The 17,562-nt window shown below is 34.7% G+C and overlaps 2 protein-coding genes and 1 long non-coding RNA gene across 10 annotated transcripts; 2 read left to right on the top strand and 1 right to left on the bottom strand.

Moving 5' to 3' along the window:
* Positions 1-353: 353 nt before the first annotated feature.
* LOC142544813 (uncharacterized) lies at positions 354-2,101 on the bottom strand. The gene is made up of 3 exons (XM_075651851.1): positions 1,482-2,101; positions 1,077-1,203; positions 354-973 (listed from the first exon to the last, which is right to left on the bottom strand). The coding sequence occupies exons 1-3, from the start codon at positions 2,049-2,051 to the stop codon at positions 531-533; spliced, it is 1,140 nt and encodes a 379-aa protein (XP_075507966.1). The 5' UTR covers positions 2,052-2,101; the 3' UTR covers positions 354-530.
* Positions 2,102-3,421: 1,320 nt separating this feature from the next.
* LOC142546809 (uncharacterized) lies at positions 3,422-6,939 on the top strand. Of its 3 annotated transcripts, none has more exons than XR_012820517.1 (6): positions 3,422-3,550; positions 4,362-4,519; positions 4,818-4,897; positions 5,092-5,143; positions 6,092-6,201; positions 6,502-6,939. It is a non-coding gene; the product is annotated as an uncharacterized LOC142546809 (long non-coding RNA). The 3 variants fall into 3 exon arrangements; XR_012820518.1 differs by having other exon boundaries at positions 6,494-6,939; XR_012820516.1 differs by having other exon boundaries at positions 6,385-6,939.
* Positions 6,940-9,422: 2,483 nt separating this feature from the next.
* On the top strand, positions 9,423-12,395 carry LOC142546808 (uncharacterized). Of its 6 annotated transcripts, none has more exons than XM_075654722.1 (2): positions 9,423-9,514; positions 10,521-12,395. In XM_075654722.1, the coding sequence occupies exon 2, from the start codon at positions 10,567-10,569 to the stop codon at positions 12,247-12,249; it is 1,683 nt and encodes a 560-aa protein (XP_075510837.1). In that variant the 5' UTR covers positions 9,423-9,514; positions 10,521-10,566; the 3' UTR covers positions 12,250-12,395. The 6 variants fall into 6 exon arrangements, with proteins under 6 accessions (XP_075510837.1, XP_075510839.1, XP_075510838.1 ...); XM_075654724.1 differs by lacking the exon at positions 9,423-9,514 and adding an exon at positions 9,583-9,790; XM_075654723.1 differs by lacking the exon at positions 9,423-9,514 and adding an exon at positions 9,583-9,879.
* The last annotated feature ends 5,167 nt before the right edge of the window (positions 12,396-17,562 follow it).

The raw sequence follows: 17,562 nt of genomic DNA, 5'->3' as shown, positions 1-17,562 counted from the left end.
AATTTTTTTCTAGAATATATTGGAACGCTTTTTAACCATAAAATCTCCCAAAACTTAGCAGTGTTAATGTTCAGTTGATTATCTTGTAGGTGTAAGATGGACATATCTAGAATGTTCAAGTTGATGTACTAAGTGATCGTTTAATTTGATCAATATTTTTTCAGACGAGTCTGACATACGTAGCTTTTCAAGTATAGTTTATCGACTACTGTGGTTTGCAGTTTACTCGATGCATACAAAAAAATAGCGACTTGCAAGTTCCTCATCGTATGTAGGTAAGCTAGACTTGCTATCATTCCTTTACAAAGTGTAAGTAGAACAGATACTGTCTTGAATTTAAAATTTTACAAAAATGAATGAACTAATTAAAAACTCGATATACTTCTAAATTTAAAGGTGAAACCCTTGCATTATTAGATTTTCTTCGATATTTATACGAATTTTGTACATAAAAGATCTCTACTGACTCTACATACACCGGATTTATCCAATAGAAACTTATAGAGCTACAGGTTTTGCCATAGATGAAGTCATTTTGCATGAAAATCATTCAAAACCTCACTTAATAGCTCACTCCACACCTCTATTTGCAACTCCTTACACATCTCTTCTTCCTCACAACCGAACTTCGTCCACCCCACTTCCCTCTCCATATCTCTAACAAAAGCATCTCTTTTGTCCAGCAATTCCCACTCAAACAACTCCTCACACTCTCCATTCTTCCAAGACTTTGCAACCTCCAGAATCTTGCTATTGAACCCTAAATCGTCCAACTTTCCGAACGTAGAAAGCTCGTGTTCGAAGAAATCTAGTATCAAATGATCATCACGGGCTTCGCCATCTGTTTCCATTACTTGACTCTGTAACCTCTTAGCTTTCTCTTCAACTTCATCCGCTACCCTTTCTCCTTCCAAGCTCCCACTTTTTCCAACCTCCTGTTCTTGAATTCTACGCATCAGCACATGTTTTCTCCCTGCAAATTTGTGATCATGTTTGAGTTCATGGAACTTGGTTTCAAATTAGTGTTATTTAACCCAAGAAAAATAATAGAGCTTAGCTTGAAGCATATATGGTACCTTCAGCAACGTTGTTGGAAACGCTTGTATGACAAGGACTAACAGGTGTTTCACTTTCAAGAAATAGAGAATCATGAAGCACTGAAGTTGGGCTTTGCTGATCAGACTCTTCAAATGGCCATTCTTCCTATAAGCACAAATTAAATTAACAAATAAGAAAAAAAATATAAAAATTTAATTTATGAAATCTCGGGAAGCAGCTCGAAATTAGAAGTCAAAGAAATTAAAATGTTACAATTTTCTCCTAAATATTCTTGCAATAAAATTTAGTCAGCTAACAACCTTGAATATTCTTTGACAGACTACCGACAAACATAAAGTTAGTAAAAAATAAACCAACGGTGTGCATGATTAATATTCCAACCCTCCAAACGTTTGACTAAATAAAAATAAAATAAACATTACCTTGGGAATCTTCCTCAACATATCATCACTAATATTATTGAAGTAGGCGTTATTTTCACTGCAGCAACATGGTAAATCGTCTGCTGTCAAGTCACTCTGACTCCAGCTAGAACTCGACCTCGAACTACTGGTACTACTGCTACGACTAGCTGAGATCGAGGTCAAATTATCCAACGGCGTGGATTTTCCCACGTCCAAGTCCTTAAAGGAAGTCCATCGCAAAATGTCCTTGACCTTGACTTTTGGGGAATCTCGTGAAATATCGTTTTTACCCTTTCCTCCGGAGGCGAAAGGTATAATCTTGACTAAGTTAACCACCTTGTGCAAGGCGGAGATGGTATGCATGGCAGCAGATTTGGATCGGCTTAAGAGTTGTACGTTTAACGGGTTATTTGACTTTCCAGAAACTTTTATCGGGTTCCACCGATCAGAGCCAATTGGTGAGGATGAAGAAGAACAAGAATGGCTGCAATCATCTTTGAGAAAATCTTTCAGCATTAATGGCCTTTGATCCAAATCTTCTTGAAGGCTCGAAAAAATTGTGCGTGGATTATCATGTGATAGACCCATTGTTTTTTTCAAGGAAAAAGTATATGTTTTCCAAGAAATACGTGGAGATTTATGGGATCTCGAGATTTATGAAATGCTGTAGTGTTATGTATATGTATATATAGTTGAAAAGAGACAACGAATGTGGAGGAAAATGACAAATTGCACGTAGAAGCATGGATGTTTCGAATAAATTAAAGATATGTAAGTTTTTTTTTAAACAAAAAGTAAAATGTAAAAGGATGCTTTTGTGTTGAAGGTTGCTGGGGAAGAACATTATTATTCTAAGATTATGCTGTCGGTGTGTTTAATTAGTGCAAAGATTTAGGGGACATAACTATATTATTTCTCAAGCTAGTCTATAGTTGACATATTAGCAAATTTCATGTCATAATATATTTGGAAAATTACAATTGAGGATATCAAATTCGAGATATCGTCTTCTGTTTTTTGTATCACTAGCTAAAGTACATGACAACGCCATTATATTTTTTACGAAATTAGCATTGTAATGTCTATCATTATTAGAAAAATAACATCAAATGTATAAACATCATAATATCAATAATTGTTAATTTATAACCAATATGTGATTTGGAGAGGGTGGATGTAAGGATTCAAATTTAATCCGTTAAATTAGAGAACAGACGACATCATAATGATATGGCAACATCAGTCCTGTGTGTCTTTGACTAGTCTAAATCATTTTGATTACGATATTTTGGTACAAATTCAAGAGAGAGAACAAAAAATACGGCGGAGGGAATTAAGAATATGGCAGTGCGGTGGTGCAATGTACGAAATGAAATTTTATCACTAGATACATTTGCATGATGCAGAGTGAAATTTGATTGGTACAACACACACACAGAGAGACACAGAGACAGGGTAATATGAATATTTTATGTGCGTGTTTGTCTGGTTGATTTCCTACCAAATTGCATTAATGGCGCTCGTCGGTGACAGGATGATGGCACGTGTGTGTACAATGAGCTGCTAGTTCGGTACATGGTGACAAGGGGATCCAATGTTTATTTTCTTATTGTTTTTTCTTTAAAATATATATAATTTTGATATATTCTTCGTCAACTGATCTGACCAATCAATCGTGTCTATCTCTATATATAAAATCATATATTTATTAAGTGAGTATGATTGATAGAAAACGTATCAATATTTTGATTATATCTCCTCTTCGATGTAGTGAAGAATTTGAGATTCTAATAAATTTGGATGGCATTCAACAATTCCAAACCCATGAACTCAAATAATTCCTATTTCATTTTTGGGGGAGCCCATTTTATATTGGCCCGTAGAACAAGTAAGCCCATATGAAATGGCGCTCGGACAGAATGCCATATTATATTGAATGCTTCGATAAACGAGGAGCTGGCCGCGGAGCTGGGGAGCTGGTGGCCAATGAGAAAGAAGGGGATATAGTGATGGAAATCGGTCCAGGGACTGGCTCCTTGGCTAATGTACTTGTGAATGCTGGTGCAACTGTTCTTGCTATTGAAAAGGTTTGAATTTTGGGGTCTTTGACTCATAGTTACTCTATTTCTTCATTAAGACGCCACATTTATGCTGGAAACGTGCTTGATTGTCCGAAATATGATCATTTGGTAAGTTACTCAGTTCGCATTGGAGGTACTGATTTTGGCATGTATGTCTTTTGCGTTCAATTATTGGCTAAGTTTGCTGAACCTGCCTAGGGATATAATGGAATAGTGATTTTAGGTTTCGAGAGGACTTTTATTGTATGGGTTGGACATTAGTCACATTACCACGGTGTTATGATTATAAAGATGGTTGTGTAATCTGTTTGGCCTTGATGGAGAAACGAAGAATTTTGAAAGTTGGAAATGTACAGTAGACAATGTGTGCTTTGAGACAAACCAATTTGGTTACCGATCAACATGTGATAAGCATCCATACATTGGACGTTTAATCAATTGTAAACTCTATTTTGTTTCCTGGTTTTGGTTTTTGCCGTATGATTTTTATTGATTTGTTGAATTTTTAGGATCCACATATGGCGGTGCTGGTTATGGAAACAACAATTTCTTTTAAGTTATTCGCTTAGGAAATGATTTCTTCTTTATAATCACTTGGACTTCCACTTAAATGCAATACTCTCATGAGCTCTCTCGAAATCACAAACTCAGTGGACCTAAACTAGTTGATGAGATACTGCCAACATAGCCAGTTGTTAATAAAACCTCTTCTCGTGCTAGAAAAAGTTAATTTTAAACTCATGAAATGAAATAACATTTTCTCATGTTACTAGTACATAGACTCGGTAGCTGTAAAACTGATGTATTTAACTTGCAGGTTATGGAGGAGGATTTTGTAAGATCTCATATACAGTCTGATATGCCCTCATTATTGCCAAGTTAAAGTCCTTCGGATGGAGAATCATTTTTCGCCATGGTAGGAAGTCTACCTGTTTACAGGAATTGCATGAATAACTGTCTGTTCCAGTGCATTAGGTATGCATATTTATTGGGGATCAACAATTAACCCATGAACAATGATTGGAATGCTGCGTTTGCATTGTTAAACTATTAATCACACTATTGTCACCAGTTGTGACAGCATCAAATGTTCTAACCCATAGTATATATGGTATAATCTTTTCCTGTTAAGATTGAAATGTTAAGCGATTTATCTATCCAAATATTTACCGCGCGGGTGGCTGCCAATATACCATTTAACATTAGTACTGATGTGGTGAAAAAACCTCTCCCAATGGGTGACATTTTCTCAGAAGTTATTCTTTTGCTTCAGGTATTGAACATTGGTCAACAGATTATTTGAAACCAACACAAAAATTATTGCTATCATATGCGCAGAAAACTGCTCGAAAGGTTAGCCACGTGGAATTTAAAATAGATATGTGTTGGTTAGCAGTGTGTGGCTATTTGTATTACAATATTTATTAATATAGCATGGATTAGAAGATTGGATCCCAACTGAGCACATAATAATCCATGTTTTCCTGGTGCTCTTATTTTTGTTAATCAGATCTTAATTCTTATCTAACATTACATGTTATTTGTAGATCCATAATACATAGCAAAGATCTCAAGAACATGTTTCTTCCTCAAACTAAAGTAAGTCTTTTTTCTTTAATAAATGCTGGGCCTACCAAAAATTTGTGTCTCCAGCTGTTCTCTACCTGTTTGAGAAATTCTTTTGTATTTATAGATCAATTTTACGAAAGCTTTCGGAGCAAAAACGCTGTTTTTTTAAGTAAAGGATGTTTGGATGGTTTTCCACGTGCGTTTTTCTGTTAAAAATTCAGTAATATTTTTTATACTACTTTATCCACTAAATAAAATTCACTAAAAAAACTGCTTATAAGTGCTTGCTTGGTCAGTTTGATTACGGAAGCCATGATTTAGAAAACATTTTATTAAGCTAGGTTTTTCAAGTGCTTTATTGAAAAGGAACAGAAGCCATTTGAATGTTAGCCTGTTAGGATATAGCAGTGAAATACAGGTACTCTTTTACTTTAAGAAAAAGTTGATGCAAATCCCAAGTCACATTTTCTTACTCAAGGAAAAGTGTTCTTGCCATTGACAATTTTTGGAAAAGGGATCCTCCATACACTTCGGTTTTTTTTCCTAAATGCTTTATAAAAAAGACAATTTTGATTGAAAAACTACCGTATCCTAACACGTTCCCTAGTATTCAACAAAAATGACTCCTAGAGATTAAGGCAGTAGTAATCAAGTTTCTTTGTAAGTGTATCCTTGGCTTTAGCTCTGATAATCCTTGGCTTAAGTTTCTTTGTAAGTGTATCCTTGGCTTAAGTTTCTTTGATGCAGCTGTTATTTCATTTAAAATAAAGCAAACGGTAGATTATCCTCATGTGTCCTCAATCAGAAGCTTCTTTTCAATGGTTATATCCTCTTAAAACCTGACTTTACGTTATGTTTTCCCTGTCGTATTGCTACCCTGAAGATTTTGTTGCTATTATTTCTATTTACTAGATGTTGCTTCCGCATCTTGAGGATCAAATTTTCGCATTTACATACTGTATATAATAATGGTATCAGGTGAATTCTGCATTCAACGGTAAGGAAAAATGCTGAGAAAATCACTTCAGCACATATGCTCGCCTCCTGATATTGAAGTTGCTTTGCGTAATGCCAGTCTTCCAGCTGCTGTAAGTTTAAATCTCTATTTGTAACATTTAAACTTCGACACCAGTTTTCTTTAGTACAAATCTATCATCAGCTGCATTAACTAAATATCGACATTTGTATAAATACGAAATGTAAGGAATGATTTGAAATGCATTTATGATATATCATTACCCATTTTGATTTTTCTCGTCTCCACGGTCAAGACCAGGAGAGCTCACATTAGAAAATTTCGTCAAGCTGCATAACCTTATAGTGAAAACATAAATGATACTGGTTTCATTTGGCAAGTTGATTAAATCTGAAAATCTTTAGGCATATAGGTGGATAGTCAACCTGAGTGCGCCACAAGTGCTACATGATAATGGATTTCTGCATTTCTCGTCCTTTTATCTCATCGTCGACGATATCAAGTATCTACAAATGAAACATTCTTTTGGTCTAGTTTTAACGCAAGGGATGCTGGGGTGTGTTGGTTCTCTCGGCCTCCATCAACTGGGAAAATAGGAAATTTGGAACACGAGCGGATGAGTTGTGGTTCGTGTCGATTCGGTCTCTGATGTTTGGTGTAGAACTTTATTGTTTGGCTACCGTGGTTACACTGTATAGACTTGCAAATATAGACTAGGAAATAATCAGCGAATGCCCCGAAAGTGTTTCTGGGACATTTTGTACTTGTCTTATTATTTTGATTATTGTGAAAGCAATAGCTGTAATAAAAACCTCTGTCCATCGAACTTGCAAAACTCAAGTTGAGTGAAAACGATTAGAAAATTAGTCCACTAATTTCCGTCGCTCATTCTATAAATAAATAATAACCAATATTATGTTTATATTTGTGGCATTTGACATGGAAAGGCTTGGTCCAAGTGTCAAATGAGTTCTGTCTGCCCATAAAATAAAAAGTTTGGTCTGTTGTTGTGCCCGTGGACCCGAGTTGGTATACAACTAAGCCAGATTGGCCCAATTTCACTTTACAAAAGCCATCGTTTTGGTTTTCCATAATTTGCTCAATAAATTTGTAAATAATGAAAATTAAAGGAGAGACATAATTTTGCTACCATAGCCCTATTAAACGTTTGAATCTTATAAACGACTAAAAATGTTTGATAAGACATTTTGTGTTATGCGAGAATTGAATAAAAAGAATATATTTCACATTATATCTGTAATACGAAATGTTATGATAAAATCAAAAGAATCAGTTCCATCGGAAAAAAATAAATGAGTCAGGGTGAGATATACATGAATCGTCATTGGCCAAATTCATCCATCATCAAATTTGTTCATGTATATTTATATTCAATAGAAAACGATACCAGCTAGTAATCAAAATTAAACCACAAACAGACTGTATAAAAAAGTTCAAGAAAAGGATGTCAAACCCCATCCACAGTTGTGTGCCATAAGGTTGATGATTAAGAGTTGAGGCCAAAACAGTTCTAGAGTATGCGCAACGGGTGAGGAAGTTGCGCAATGAAGCTGCCGGCTTCCTTGTCCGGTGGTTTTATCAGCCTCCATTGGAAGAAGCACGCAGAAGCATCTGCGTTCAATTTTTTTTATAATGAAATCAATGGTCTGATTAATCTTATTATCAGAAAAATGAAAAAAAAAATGATTGGGATAATCTGAATGTTGCAGGTCAACAATCAGATCAACATCATCTTTAAAAAAATAAAATCAAAATAAAAAATTTGAAAAAAAAATCTGAAATTTTTTAATCATTTGTTTTTTAAATTGCTTATAAAAATTTAAATTATGTATCTTTTTTTAATTTCAAGTACTTTTAAATATGTTTTAAAATTTAATTATGTATAATTATATATTTTTATTATGTTTTCTGTTTTTTCAATATCAAATTATTAAATTAAAAAAATTACATTTCAATTTCGTTTCTGTAACATTATCTCACCACGTAAAAATATTTTATAAGTTTTAGAAGATGAAATTTCTCTAAATGGCCTTAGGTGGCGGGCTCTATCACTTGATAATAAATAAAGAAATGTTTTTTTAAAAAGATTAGAAGAAATAGTACACGTGCCAGGATAGACCTGCACTCCCCTCGAAAATCTCAAAGCACTTTCAAAATTTAACCAATCTCAACGGTCGGATCATCAGTCCCAATACTTGATCATGGCCGTCCGATATGTCAATCTGCTCGACATTTATCGTCCCTTGTCCGAACCCCCGGTACCCCACGACTCTACGTACACTCATTAGTTTACCAAATGCTGCATAAACAAATGCATTCTTGGGTTTCACTGCCATTGAAATACAGCACATTCTAGAGAGATATGTGATACCCGATACTCAGCTCTGACAATGTCTTCACATGAGAAGAGAGAGAATGGGTTTTTATTTTGAATTTTTTTTAGGTTTTGAATCCGAGCGTTTGTTCGCTTTCTAGGGACTTTGTCTGCTTGTGTTAAAGCTTTCACTATTCTCGTTCGAATTGGTATTGGGTGGGTGGCCAGCCATTTTCAAATTTGGGTGAATGAATAACTGAATCAACTCGACAACTCTTGGCAGGAGCTTCTCAGTTCAAGATTCTTGTGTGATTCTATTTCCTTGGGTTTGGTTTACCCTTGTTCGACGAAAGAAAATATTTTTGCTCTAAAATTTCCAACTTTACTGTTTGGAAAGGTAAAATTTTCCGGGCATTTCCTTTCTTTTGCCATTTTATGATACCGCCGTGAGAGTGGTAGAGTGCGTGTCTCTGTGTAAATTTTTTTTTGTTTCAAGGTTGAGTGATCATGGGATTTTGTGGGGATTTCAAAAGTTCGAATCTTGAAGGAAAATTCGTGCCTTTTCATGAAAGTTGGAGACAATGTTATTGAAAAATGTCAAATTTCTGGCCTGGAATTTTCATCCGGATATCTGAAGTCTAGTCTTGAAAAAACCTCCTGAAAAAATATGTATAGGATTCTCTTTGAACACAAAAGGGAGACAAGTGAGGATCAAGTTATTAAGGTTCCTTTGTGTAAAGAAAAAGGTTGTAGCCACTTGTTACTAATTTCTTTCTCTTAAAGATTGATCTTTAAATTGTCCTGTCACATTTATTCTTTCAGAAAACCTGTTTTAAGAGAGTGATAGATAAGGAAAGAAAGAGGGATGGGGGTGGATTGTGGGTGAAATATTTATGTTTCCCCAATTCTTGTTTTTATTTTTATTTGTTATCAAGATTAGTGCTGGATACTTATTGATCTATCATTTTATGGGTTGATTTCTTGACTGTGATTTTTGCTTGCAGAACCAGTAGAGGTGCACTAACTTGATGGCTGGAAATTAAAGGTGTTGAGTGCCTTGTATGGTAGGCTAAAGACAAAGCAATTTAAGGTTGCTATCTGTTATTTTAATCATTTATGTATTTATTGCTCAAATTTCTGATGATTTATACCTTTTTGCGTTGGCCCATATCAGAAATTTATTTATACATTTCTTGTATATTTACAACTGGAGACGGAGACCCCTACCTTTTCTTCAAAGCAAAGTCTTTTTCCCTATCATGTGAAAATAAAATGGATTTTTAGTTAAATTTGCTGGGATGTGCATTAAATTTTGAGAAAAATGCAAGCAATTATCTTTGAGAAGATCCGATTCTGATGTTGTGAAGTAAAAGTTTCATGCTTTTCCTTTGCCATTCTACCCTTAGCAGTGGATATACTGTGTTTTCTTATTAAATTACATGTATTTGGCGAAGGGTAATATTAGCACATTGAATTTGTCAGTGTTTCTAGTTATCGCTGTTGTAAAGTTTCCTTCTTTCTTTTTACCTGCCTCCCTTCTGCGTCTTCATCATTGTTTTCTGTTTTTATCTAATTTAAGTAATTCGACTGCACTAATTTTTTTTAGCCATTGATTATGTTATAAAAGTTATTGAGATGGTTGTGGGGGTTTTCATTGGTATTTCTCGTTTTCTGTCCGATCTCATTTCAGTAAACGAGCATTTTGTGATGGTGCAAGATTCTTGAAGCTCCCTAATTATTAAATCCGCCCCACCCCTGTATATTTATTTGTCATTTTAATGATTAAGCCTTTGTTTAATAATTGGTGGATACAACTACTCCCCAACTTTAATTTTTTTATGAGAAAAATATGGTATTTAGTATAGTTTTCATCTCCGATCAAAAAGTTTTTTCATATCTGTGGAATCTAATTCTTTCACTTATTATATGCAAGATTCACTCATCTTTGCAATTTTAAAATTTGAATTTTCTGCATCCGCAAAGTATATTGATCCATAGACACGATTGATGTTTTTTAATAAAGCTGTTACTGTTGATTTTTTGCGATATTTTGATATGGGATATCTTTGTCAAGGTTTGTCTTTTTGGTTTTTCAGCTCTTTCGTGCTCTTGTAGAAGTGTGATCCTTATCATACTAGAATCATGATTGAACATGGAGGACAAGAATATAGGGATGATACCCTCTCAACAGAAGAATCACTATCACAAGCACAAGGACTTGTTCCGAGGGCGTTAGAGAAGGCAAGGGAAGTTAAAGGGTTTACTGGGAGGTGGAAGATGATAATTACGAAGTTGGAATCAATTCCTGGTCGATTATCGGACTTATCTAGTCACCCTTGCTTCTCAAAGAATACTCTTTGTAAAGAGCAATTGCAGGCTATATCTATTACATTGAAGGAAGCAATTGAATTAGCAGAGTTGTGTGTAAAAGAGAAATTCGAGGGTAAGCTTCGTATGCAAAGTGATCTTGATGCATTGGCCGGGAAACTCGATTTAAATTTACGTGATTGTGGGCTACTGATCAAAACCGGAGTACTCGGCGAGGTTACCTTTTCATCAGCGGCAGCAAGTGCTTCAACAGAACTGGACACCGCAACTTTCGGAAATATACGAGAGTTGCTTGCTCGGCTTCAGATTGGCCATTTAGAGGCGAAGCATAAAGCTCTTGATAGCCTTGTGGAAGGCATGAAAGATGACGAAAAAAACGTATTGTCCGTCATTGGACGAAGTAATATTGCCGCTTTAGTCCAACTGCTCACCGCCACTTCTCCAAGAATCAGAGAAAAAACTATAACTGTCGTCTGTTCACTTGCTGAAGCCGGGACTTGCGAGAACTGGCTTGTATCAGAAGGTGTTCTTCCGCCCATTATAAGGCTTGTTGAATTCGGTAGTGCAGTGGGTAAAGAAAAGGCTACAATTTCCCTCCAAAGGTTGTCCATGTCAGCTGAAACAGCTCGTTCCATAGTTGGGCATGGTGGAGTTAGGCCTTTGATTGAGATTTGTCAAACTGGCGATTCAGTTTTGCAAGCTGCTGCATCTTGTACCTTGAAAAATATTTCGGCTGTGCCAGAGACACGGCAAGTACTCGCTGAAGAAGGGATCGTAAAGGCGATGATCAATGTTCTCGATCATGGGATTCTGCTTGGATCCAAGGAATACGCAGCAGAATGCTTGCAAAACATGACTTCGGGCAATGATGATCTTAGAAGATCTGTCGTCTCAGAAGGTGGGCTTAGGAGCCTTTTAGCTTATTTAGATGGCCCACTGCCTCAAGAATCTGCAGTTGGGGCTCTAAGAAACTTGGTCGGATCAGTTTCCATTGAAGTTTTGGTTTCTTTAGGCCTTCTCCCGAGGTTGGTCCACGTGCTGAAATCTGGTTCTGTGGGCGCTCAACAAGCAGCAGCATCTGCAATTTGTCGAATTTGCAGTTCAACCGAAACAAAAAGATCGATAGGTGAATCTGGATGCATCCCTTTTCTCGTGAAAATGCTGGAGGCTAAAGCGAATAATTCCAGGGAAGTTGCAGCGCAAGCTATCTCGAGCTTGGTGACCGTTTCACAAAATCGTCGAGAAGTTAAGAAAAACAACAAAAGCGTGCCAAATCTAGTGGCCCTACTTGATCCAAGCCCTCAAAACACAGCCAAGAAATATGCCGTATCTTGCCTTTCATTGCTCTCCTCAAGCAAGAAATGTAAGAAACTGATGGTTTCGTATGGAGCGATTGGTTATCTCAAGAAACTTACGGAAATGGAAGTCCCAGGTGCAAAGAAGCTACTAGAACGATTAGAACGAGGTAAACTGAAAAGCTTGTTCAACAGGAAGTAGTAGGAGGGGAAGTTCTTGTTGTAAAATGAAAATGTATTTTTTTGGTCTTTGGCTAACGTTTCATTCTCTGAATGAAATGAATCACTGTTAATTTGAATATCAGCAGAGAAGCATATTTTCTCATCGATGTTATATTCTACTGCTAAATTAACTCTATTTGTTGTGTGTTTCTTTCTTTTCTTTTCTTTTCTTTTCTTTTCTTTTTTGCCTCGAAATTATTATAGACTCGACATGTAAGAATAAATATCAACATTTGAAATTATCGTTGGGGCTGTAGCATCGAACTTACCCGTAAAAATATGACCATGAGCTCAAAGTGAGTGATCAGTTGGGGTCAATTTGGAAGCAGAGTGGCACAGATGCACACTATCAACGGAGTACCAGAAAAGTTTCCCCCTCTAATTAGTTCTCGTGTTTTAAGTTGTGTTTGTACTGCCAATATGTTAAAAATGAATTTCTTAACTATTTAAAATTAATAAAAATAATTCGAACAAGTTGTGTAAGAAATGAAATTATTTCTCGATTATTAATTAGGATGAATGAGAAATTAATTGAGTTTTCATGAATATTATTTCGAAATTTATCGAGTGAAAAAATTGAATCGAAATAATTATATATATTATTATTATATTATAATATATATATATCTATATATCTCTCTTAGTATATATCAACTTTGTTCTTAACACAGTCAAAAGATTTGGTGTCATAATCTGTTTTTATTTTACTATATATCAATAAAGTGTAAAGTTTTTAATTCAAAGCGACTGAAAAAATAGGTTCTATTCGTTATACCACCGGCCCTTTCATTTTATTTTATATCTTTTCTTTTAAATTCATTATTTCAAATTGCAATTTAATCTCTCGTTGTTTTTCATAATTATTATATGTTCCTCGTTTCCATATAAATCAATTTATTTTAAACCCAAAGAGCTTTCCGTTGAAGTGAATACGATTGTACAGATTGTTGGTCATGTACAGCTGCTCTAATTTCAGCTGGATTCTTTGTCAACCTCTCGCAGGACTGAGATACACGATTATTGTGCTATAGGCTTGTTCAAGAATATCCGCTTTTTCATCGTTGCTTATCGTCGTAGGCAATTTACTTTCTCCTTCCAGGGCTTTAGCCACCTTCATTTGGACTAAAACAGCCTTCATCCTCTTTCTCCAGATCGAGAAGTCAGTTTGGCCATCGAATCTTTCAAAATCAACTTTCGATATTCCCATCCTTGCCTAGAATTCAGGCTCTGGTACCAATTTGCTGTGTTGCGCAGCCGATGAACATACTGGAAAGGCAAGAATGATAACGAATTCACCGAGAAAACAAGATTACACGTAGAGATGATGCCTCAAATATGAGAACATAAACACAAGGATTTATAGTGGTTCAGATTCAAATTGAATCCTACGTCCACTTGAAGCACAGTCAAGAAAATTTCACTAGATTCAAAACACAAGGTACACAATATTGAGATTTAAGAGCCATTCTATTCTTTCCTCACAGAAGTTTTCCTCTTGAATTTCTCTCTTTCTATTGCTTATACAGAGGGTGTGTACCAGAAGATTAGTCTCTTTCTCATGTATCTTGCACACACTTATATATTTTGTGTTGCAAGTCTTTACGGCAAAAAGAAAATCCTAACTACCGTGACCCACCACTCTTCCGGAAGATAACCAAGTGCTTGACTAATTGGCCAAGTCAAGGTTGACGTGTTGAGTCTTCTTTCAACAGAACCTAATTACATGCTTAAGAAGATAAAAAATTTGCAAGAAAAGCATGTTGCCGAGGATAAAAGAGAATTGTATGGAGATAGTCGGATATTGAACACAATGGTCGAAAATCAACAACCCGGTAACGATGGATCATCCGAGTTGCAGGTCCCAGGTCTTATAGGATTCTCATTTGAGGAATAAAGCTAATGAATTGGGAGTTTCTAATTTTGCAATGGGAAACACGCTGATGGAAAAACCAGATGAGAATTGTTCAGAAATTAGGCGATGCAGTTCTCATACCCGCTGGCTGCCCATATCAAGTCAGGAACCTAAAGTCTTGCATAAATGTTGCCCATGGCTTCGTCTCACCAGAAAATGTCCAAGAGCGTGTAAGATTGTCAGAGGAACTCCCCAAAAACACTGTGCCAAGTAAGACAATTTGGAGGTGAAGAAAGTGGCTCTTCATGCAATTTCACAGAGAGATTCTGTGTTCTTGGCATGCAGATCAACTGAACAACACGATTTGTGTTTGAGGGATCAAATTACAAATTTCTTGCGCGAGTTCTTAGCATTTCCATCAATCTAAGGCTTCTCAAGGGTTTTTTTTAATATTTAAATGAGTATAGTTATAGTTCATAAAATAAAGATGAATATGAAATAGTTACTGCATGAATTCATTGAGCAGTCGCATTAATATCTATATATATGTGGACTCACGACATAAATAATTTAAAAAAAACAATGTTGATAAAAAAAATTTAATTACAATCATAATATTGATTTACAAACAAAATTAGTTAGATTACCTTAAAATAAATTAATTTTTTTTTTGTCACGTGATTTTTAATAAATTGTTAAATAAAATTTTAATAAAATAAATTATTTTAAAAATTCATTTATTATGCATATAATTGATGTTATTCATACAGTATTTTTTGAATCAATTTTTTTAAAATAATTTTACGAATCAATTTTACATATAAGTTAAAAATTTATACAACATATATAATAGAAATGAAAAATCGACATTTAAATATATAAGCATGCAATTTTCTCCCGACAATTTTTTTAAATGTATTGGAATTAGTTTTTCTTTGCACATCAACATTATTATTTTAATTTTAATTTTAATTTTAATTTTAATTTTAATTTTAATGGTAATAGTAATGGGTTTTTTAAAATAAAATAATTGCATGATAAGAATCGAAAACATAAATTATTATCGAACAAACACATACACGTCATTAAATAGGTTGAACTTCATTTAGAAAATAATAATAATACTGGCCATTTTTTATATATATAAAAAAAGGATTCGAGGAACAATTCCTCGGATTTATTTTACATCCGAGGAATTGTTCCTCGGATTGTTATATTTTTTAAATTTCTCTCAATTTGTTATAGTTTGATAAATATTTTTTTATTTTTATAATATTTTATATTAAAAAAAAAACCTTATCTAGCTAGTTCATTAAATGATGTATTGCCCCTTACATGTGAGATGATAATTAGCACCAAACTAATTTGTAGTCCCTCGTTTTCATTGCTGTGACATGACTTTGAATTTTGAACCACCACTGAAATACATTTTTGGGACAAATGTTCCGGTAAATATGATTTCAAATAAAATTTGTGTTAAAAAATCATAAACTACTACGACACCTAGAGTAACTAACTTTGATGTCATGATCAATTTTTTAAAATACCAACATTAATAGTCCTTTAAATTGTTTAAAAGTACTCTGTTTTAATTCAATAAGAAATATTATAGAAATTGTTAACTTAAATTAAATATTAGATTAGTTTAAACAGTGATTTCATGAAGGAAAAAAATTATGGTTGTTTAATGATGACTTGTGATGCATTTGAATAAGGAGTCAATGTGAATCATTAAGGGCATGAAAATTTAGATCCAAAGACCAAAGAAAGGATTTTCGAAACTTGAATGCGATTCAGTGCAGGGTTTGGCACTTAAAAAGCTATTAATTTTACTTGAAAAATAAATATTTTTTGTTTTTAAAAAAAGCTATTGATGTCGATTTTATTTTGACATTTTAAAATCTTCATGGTAGTCATTAACACTTTTTTTAACTTATAAATGTAATAAAAATAGAGAGAAAAAGTAAATAAAATTCAACAAGATAAATAATTAATGCAATCCACCATCTGAAATATCGTGAGATTTCTGCGAAGAGTCTCGTTAAAACCTCTTCATAGAAAAACCATAAATCAAAGTAAGAACTTATGATTAGGAAAACGAGTATCCTGCATCGCAAAAATTTGTGTGAGACGGTCTCACAGGTCGTATTTTGTGAGACGAATATCTTATTTGGGTCATCCATGAAAAATATTATTTTTATGCTAAGATTATAATTTTTTATTGTGAATATCGGTATGGTTGACCCGGTCTTACAGATAGATTCGTGACCATCTTATAAGAGACCTACTCATCCTGCATTTAATAAATAAAGTCGTAATACAAGATAACGACGAGATCCTGCCCAACAAGTCTGGGAATAAAATCCGGAGGGTGAGCACCGAGTGTTGCTTGTTTGCGATTTGGAAAGGGAGTCTGCTACATACTTGCCTTCTCGAAATACGTGAGAGATCACTAAGTCCATGTTTTTGGAGAAGTTAAGGACATTGAGCAAACGATTTCTACGAGTACGAGGAGCTTTGGTTGATCTTTCTCTTAATAACGCAACAACATAGTTGGAGTCACATTCCCAAAGCCTGTTCAAGTTCCTCTTAACCGCAGACTCGATGACAATCCTGATAGGAATGAGTTCGGTTTCAAAAGCAAACGCTTTCCCAAGGGATGCTTAAAAACATCTTAAACGAACACTTTAGAATTTCTGAAGATTCACCAAAGATACAAAGGGAGCTGTCATCCATGTTACAGTTGAGCCAACAGAAGGGGCGGTGGGTGCCATCTAACTTTGATGATTTTGGGAGCCTTGCCTGGACAGTCGGTTACCTGTAATGCATAAAGACGAAGTAAGTCATGTTGACTGTTGTGCATTGTGCCAATATAGAGGGAGTTAGTTTCTTTCTTTCAATATTTCCAATAAGGTGGGTTATGTGACGAACAGATGGAGTTTTATTGTCAAAAATGAGAGAATTCCGCGAGTTCCAAGTCAACTAAATAGTCTTCACGAAAGCTGCCCACCAAAGAGACCTAAGCTGGGGACTCAAGTCTAACATCGCTTCCACGCAAAGCTGTCCGAAACTAACGGGTTGATGTAGAGAAATTTGGAACACTGGGAGCATTTTACTCCATATTTCCTGCACAAAAGCGCACTGAACAAAGTGATGATCAAATTTTCCGAGGATTGAAAATAGAATGCACTAAATATTTACAAAATTTATATTATTGCACGAGAAATGAAATTCATTCTCTTTTTTTTTTTTTTTTACAAAATTATATATAAATTGTTTTTTGTACACCGACTAATCGGGTAGAGATATAAACTTGGTCAGTTCTTAAATAATCTTAAATTTTGGCCTAATTCCTAAAGCATGTCACTATCCTCAGCCCCTGGTGGGTAAATTGGCATGTGATGTTGTACAACATAAAAAAAAATTTCATAATTAATATCA

Source organism: Primulina tabacum, chromosome 5, assembly GCF_025594145.1.
Source record: "Primulina tabacum isolate GXHZ01 chromosome 5, ASM2559414v2, whole genome shotgun sequence".
Lineage (NCBI taxonomy): Eukaryota > Viridiplantae > Streptophyta > Magnoliopsida > Lamiales > Gesneriaceae > Primulina > Primulina tabacum.
This window is presented reverse-complemented; position numbering and strand designations above follow the sequence as displayed.